Source organism: Argentina silus (genome assembly GCF_951799395.1).
Source record: "Argentina silus genome assembly, chromosome: 17".
NCBI classification, from domain to species: Eukaryota; Metazoa; Chordata; class Actinopteri; order Argentiniformes; family Argentinidae; genus Argentina; species Argentina silus.
Window position 1 is genome coordinate 17,262,023 of NC_139671.1, and position 6,798 is coordinate 17,268,820.

The 6,798-nt window shown below is 43.0% G+C and overlaps 1 protein-coding gene across 1 annotated transcript in view; it reads right to left on the bottom strand.

Annotated features, from left to right (window-relative positions):
- Nucleotides 1–989: 989 nt before the first annotated feature.
- snx9b (sorting nexin 9b) overlaps nt 990–6,798 on the bottom strand; it is a 19,629-nt gene continuing 13,820 nt past the window's right edge. The window contains exons 12-18 of the mRNA XM_083689218.1: nt 6,715–6,798; nt 6,433–6,510; nt 6,057–6,133; nt 4,072–4,161; nt 3,626–3,740; nt 3,339–3,430; nt 990–2,534 (exon numbers count right to left, since the gene is read on the bottom strand). The exon at nt 6,715–6,798 is cut by the window's right edge and continues 20 nt beyond it. Of these exons, the coding sequence (XP_083545344.1) occupies nt 2,487–2,534; nt 3,339–3,430; nt 3,626–3,740; nt 4,072–4,161; nt 6,057–6,133; nt 6,433–6,510; nt 6,715–6,798 (584 nt within the window). The 3' untranslated portion in view covers nt 990–2,486. The remainder of the gene's footprint in view (nt 2,535–3,338; nt 3,431–3,625; nt 3,741–4,071; nt 4,162–6,056; nt 6,134–6,432; nt 6,511–6,714) is intronic.

A 6,798-nucleotide genomic window follows, 5' to 3' on the forward strand; every position in this document is an offset into this window, starting at 1 on the left:
GTGGATGCATTCAGAAGTTTCTGAAGTGCCTTCAAAACAAAGCACACTATGATAAATGTAGGTAGAGGGTGGCACACTTCCAATTGCAAAGCCTATGATGTACTGTATGGTTCATGAGTAGGACTACATGTGTGCAATTGAATATGCTGCAGATTCCACAGTCCTATACCATAATTACATGACTGTGCCAAAGTAGCAGCTTAGTGCTGGAGAGAGGAGAACCCTCCTGTAGGTCTACAGACAGGCCAGAGACTATACTGTGCCTAACAGGAGCCTGTGGGTCAGATGGAGGCAAATAGAATCATAATAAACCAGATATATATACAGTACCAGTCAAAAGTTTGGACACACCTTGCCAAGAGTGTGCAAAGCTGTCATCAAAGGTGGCTACTTTGAAGAATCAAAAATATAAAACATATTCTGGTTTGTTTAACACTTTTGTTTACTACATAATTCCATATGTGTTCCTTCATAGTTTTGATGTCTTCAATATTAATCTTCAATGTAGAAAATATTAAAAAATAAAGACATTTGACTGGTACTGTATGTATATAAATACACAATATACATTTTTATACAGTATTAAGTTAGTTGCTTATGTATGAGGTGAGTGTGTTTAAACTGTGTGTGTGTGTGTACAACCCCAGCTGCACCTGATTTCAGAGCTGGGAGCAGGCCAACGTGAATTAGGCTTTTCATTCCCTCCCCTCATGCCCAGCACAAACACGCTCTTTGACACTCCACACAGATCCCAACTCATTCTCATTCCATTTCCACAGAAGGTTCAGAAGGGAGAATAAGGGCTCTGCTGTGTGTGTGTGTGTGTGTGTATGTATCTGTGTGTGTGTGTGTGTATGTCTGACTATATACACAGTCAGACAGAGCAAGACATTCATCGCAAACTCACATTCATACTCACACAAACAAACACACTCTCGAAGAAAAGACACACACCCACTCCCTCTCTTCCAGAAAAGCAAACATGTAGACAGAGTACAAATCAGTTTATTAAATCAAACAGAATTTTTTCCTCTTTCTGAGTGACAAAATATTTCTATACATAAAATAGTATATCAACAACCAAAAAACACATGCATCCGATAGAATATATATTTATTTGTTTTATTTATTCATCATGTGACGAGAAATGCTAGAGTGAGATTAAAGAATGATTGAAGATTGCACTGTGATAATTAGGAATAAGGAATGAAGCATAGCAAAACAAAGCTGTCATAGAGCAACCTGGCTGAAGGTATGGTTCCGTCCCAATCTACCCTCATTTCCTCACCTCCTTTTCTTGACAAACACTGCTATGTAAAGATTGGATAGGTGAAAGCACTATTATATGTATAACTCTTTCAGGGTCCTATCCACTGTGAGTGCTCTTCAAGGAAAGGAAGCAAGGAAGAAGGGAACTATTTTATGAGTATTGGGACAGAGCCACCATGTTTGGCACTGGCTTTGGGGGAAGCGTTGACTAGCTGACGTTTGGCTTCCATTTACAAGGCAAACAAGTGATAGCCCTAACATGAACCCTCAAAATACCTTTCCGTCATCGGCTCCTTCAGGGTGGCAGAGTGAGGAAGTAGGATAAAACACTTATCTTAGGTCTGCATTCTCCCCATACTGGTTAAAGGTAGGACTGCGGGAGGATAAGCCTTTCCCAGACCGGTGTCTTAAATCAACTTTTAGTTCTGTCTTTTAGGACATGCGTCTGTGAACCTGAATGGTAAAAATGCAGCGTCATGGTGCACAGTCAGGGGGAAACGAGCAAAGCGTGCAGTTCTATTTCTCGAGAATGTAGACAAGGCACAGTGACAGGAGATAGGTGGTGCTTCCTGTTGGCGATTGAGGAAGTGAGAGAGGAAAAGGGGCGGGGCACTGCCAGCAGTGTTTACACACACTCACAGGCAAGGGGTGTGGATACACACATTCTCTCTCTCATGACATGCAACAGCCCTACTTTGCTACTCCGTGTGTATGTGTTTTGTGTTTTAATTCCTTTAAAACGATAATCACAACCACTCTTTCTGTGGAAGTACTAAAATAACAGTCCAGGTTCATGCACTGAGACAGTGGTCAGACAGTGAGACATAATTGTGCATTATGTTCAGAGATGGCCCAAATGTTAGCTTCCTGTCACCCTCCCTGACCTCTGACACAGGAAGTAGTTTGTCACTGTTTACTGTGGAACTGTGGTATGAAATGCTGTCTAAGGCCTCCCCTGAGTATCAGGCATTACCGACAGACACCCAACTGGTTCTCACTGTTTATAACTATTCATAAACATTCACAAATAGTTCGGAACAGTTTACATTAGCAACATTGGCTAACAAATGAGAAAAATGATATGGCACTGAACACAAAGGGAGAGAATTAGAGCAGGAGGAGGCCAAAATTGAAGGGAGAGAGAGAAAGTGGGAGAGAGAGATATTTTGGGTGTCAAGCTGGATTCGGTTTGCAGCGTTGTGTCTTGGCTGGTGGTTTTACATGGTGGTGAACTGACTATGTGCTTGTCTCAGCTTCTCAGCAATCTGTAGGAATGAGAACAAATGAGAAAAATGCCAATGAGAGCCAAGAGCTTGACAATGCCCATACAAACGCATACATCAAAGCATTCTTGAGTCTCTATGGACTATTATCAAGAATCTATTCACGCATTACCGGACCAGTTGCCCTAAAATACCTTGAGACCAGGGTTAGGGTGATCATTCCATTCAACCTAACCTCAGGACATCCTTTGCAGAAAGTAGCTACGAAGGGGTGGAAACCCGTTTGAAATGAGTGACACCTCTCAACACGTTAAACCAATCAAATACTTTGCTTGGAGCTCCAAAAAAAATCCTTCAGGTCATTTTCCATTTTCTTCAATGTTGCAAGCTAGCATAGCCAGCTACTCTCTGAAAAATAGTCCTACCCGGTCGGAAAAGACGACACAACAAGCCATTCTGTGGGCATAAGGTGGTCCTCTGTGGCTCAGTTGGTAGAGCATGGCGCTAACAACGCTAAGGTTGTGGGTTTGATTCCCACTGGGACCATATATACTGAAAAATGTATGCACTCACTGCAGTAAGTCACTTTGGATAAAAGCGTCAGCTAAATGGGATATATTATATGGGGGGGGGTTCTTGGAATGTAAATTGAAATTCTTGGAATGGAATTGTGAGTGCATTCTCCCATCGCTCCATCCAGTTAAATCCAAGCTAGAACGGCTAATCTAAAATTCCCCAGACCTCCAAAGGAGGCATGAGAACAACGTGATTTAGAGGTATGGCTATGCGAGACAACATTGAACCCAGTCAACTTAGGAAGTGAGTTGTCAGGGCAACTGTTCTTACCGTCTCGTAGAACTTCACTTGCTCCTCCAGGTACAGCTGCATGACCCTGTTGTAGTCATAGATACGGTTGCTATGGAAGTGGTTCATCTCGGCTGTGGAGGGCAGGGATGAAACAGGAAGTACATTTTGTTACACGATGCTCTACTAGTCTAAAATGTCTGTCCATATCATGTTGTGGTATCTTGATTTACTATTGGTCTATCGCTAATACGTACCTGGTAGAATTACCCTACAGCACAAATAGCATAACGTGGCTAATGCATTTAGCCTGAACCCTATAGCCTTACCTTGTAGTGAGTATGACATGATGCTAACGCGTTTAGCCATGGTCACTTTGTCCTGAGGGGTGATCTTGCTTGTGGCCACTAGTCTGTCTCCCTCCTTCACCTTCTCTATGGCCGCCTACCAGAGAAAAAAAACACTCTCAAACTTTGAACTATATCCAAGACGGATAGGTATCAGCTCCACTGTTAAAATAACCATAATTGATTCAAGAGCTCCATTCATGGCAAAGATACTGTATCAATGCCAGATCATAACCCCCCCAAAAAAACATCCAAAACAGTACCACAAAGAGGGATACTGACAGAAAGAAACTGGGTAAGCAAAGCACATAAAACATACCCTTTACCATATGGTTTGACTGCGTAACAATGTTCTGACATTGATTTGATGTTGTAGGCCTATGCTTTGTGGTTGTTATTCACCATGTGCACTGGGCCCAGTACTGTACCTTGTGTACTCCAATGGTGTCAGGGAAGCATCCAAGAAGGCCCTTATACTCATTATTGGTCTCCATGAGGAAGTGCAGGTCTTTCCTGGGCTGGAAGGGGAGCACACATACACACACACACACGCGCACACACACACACACACACACACACACACACACACACACACACACACACACGCACGCACACGCCCATGCCCACGCCCACGCACACACACAAAATAACATCCATTATAAACAGAAAAAATACAAGCACAATAACACCATCTGTCAGAAAGAAAATATATCAATGTTTAAAATGGCCGAAATCAGTGAACCACAATGAAGTATCTGAAAGTGACAAAGGAGGATGGAGAGCCGAGAACCATGGGTAAAAAAAACAACAACCACAGAGATGTGTTTGGTCATGTGACCCATAACACATCCACTCAAACAAATCTCACCAGAATCCCTTCCTGATATAGGGGACACCAAGATGAGAAACTATAGGTTTACTAGAACATGGGAAACTGAGGACGTCATGATGACTAGCCCATGGATTCAGTCAAACATGCAACATGTGCAATATACGTAGATCTATGATATATAATTGTGGCTGATACGGTGCCTTTGATTGAGGTCACCTGGTGCACCGGTTGGCCAGACGTTGCACTTTAGGACCAATAGAATGGTTAAAAAGTTGCAAATCCAGCCCACCTGTTGCGCCAGGGAAGCTAAATCGAATGCACCTACTTGCCTTATACCTCTTCCGTCTTTCTCAATCTCGTGAACCTAACCTATGATGTCATAGAGTCAACTTTGTAGTTGAGTGAGCTTTTGAACATACTTCTGTAACTAGTACAATCGCTCAAAAATTAAAGAACAACAGAACTGTGTTAAAGGTAGAGTGCATTTGAACTCTATGTTTTGAGTGAATCCATGTACAGACAGCACTGTGTTTAATATTTCTACATACGGGACTGGACCACAGCTGACGCTAACGGCTATCAGCTAATGGTCAGCTAAGATTAGCTGGGTCTAATTGACTGGTGGAGGTCAAAGGTCAAAAGGAACTAAAATGGAGTCCGGACCGAGAACAGAGAGACTCTGGAGCCACAAATGCTTACCAGACGAGGCCTCCACGTGGATGCTGCTTAGACATCAAAAAGAGGGCCGGGTTTTGATTTCCATACATTTATATACCATAGAGATCAGATCATATATCAAACTCAGATATAATAGAACTGATATAAAAAAAAAAACATTACGTTCAACTGAAGCACCAGAGGTAAATGGGGAACATATTGGGGCTGGGTAGCCATCACTGAAGACAGACTCGTATTCTGTGACCACTCCCGTTCATGACAACACACGATCCCCAAACAGGATCCAAAGTGAGAGAGTCAAAATGAGGTAAAAACTTATACAATGTTAAACCACAGGGGAAACAGTCCAGGAAACGTACTCTGACAACCAGGAAATTACAACAGAGCAGAAATTAGAACAAATGTGTAAAGAGAGTGCAGGGGACTGAAATAGAGCCACATAAGACCTCCGGGGCAAGAGGAAGTGCACACAGTTGGGTAGGAAATTGCCCCCCCTCCCCTAAAAACGCTATTACTTGAAAGCACAACACTACATTCCAGGTTCTTTTAAATGCCTATTTTGGACTCCAAGGCCTCAACAACAACTGGGACAAAAGAAAGGCTACCCAGGCTACCTCTGCCGCATCACACTGCCAGCCAACAGTGGCAGTTATTTTCTTTTGAATACTGAAAAGAAACAACTCTCGAGCAAGTTCAAGGCCAATTCTAACTTGGCTTCTTTGAACAGTTAGCTATGTTGTGCCAGAGGTCAGAGAGAGACCACTGGTTATTTCTGAATACCAAATCTGCCCCTTGCCCTAGAGTTACTTTTGCTTACACGACACTAGGGGGGTAGGCGGCCATTTTGAATTCAGCTGAGAGAGACTAACATGAAGGGGTGAGATTCGCCATCTGTCAGCGTACCTGCTCAGCCACCATCTGGGCGATCTCCTCGTAGGTCTTCCCTGCTGCCGTCATGGCGTCCGTTAGCGTAGCTTCTCCTAAAGACACCAGCGTGAAAAGAGTTATCAGACATGGCGATAAATTAAACAATATTCATATCATACTGTACTGTATTGTATTAGTTGAGCCTTGGTTAGCCACATCCAAGACATTTAACACTACTGGGGCGAGGGTTAAGGCACACACCAAGGCAGAAAAGGATTGCCGGTTCAGTTACAGCCAGAGTCAACTTCCCCTTCCTTGACTTCGCTACAATGCAATATGATAACAAAGAGAGATTGATGGAAGGACAAACGTAACACCTATCACATTGCTAATGTACACAGGTTTTCAGTACCTTGGTATCCACTACTGGTGAAGACAGAGGAGAGGTTCTGGAAAGCTTTGCCGATCCTCTGGTACTCTTTGGGCAAAGCTAAGGAGGACAAATACTGAAATAAGTTACCTCTTTTCTATTCAAACTCCAAACAGACTGCCTGTAAACTATAAGAAGGCAAACTCTGTATTCCAGTAAGCAGAACTTAGTTGTTCTGTATACCCTGTGTGGAGTCTGTGTAGCCTCTATGTAGTGTCTATGTAGCCTCTATGTAGTGTAATGTAGTGTGTACATAGTACGTACGTCCTGTGCATCTCTTCCAATGCTCCTGGCCCACTGTAAGTAGGTCCTTCACCCCGTCGTCCATAGCTTTGGTAAAACGACTGA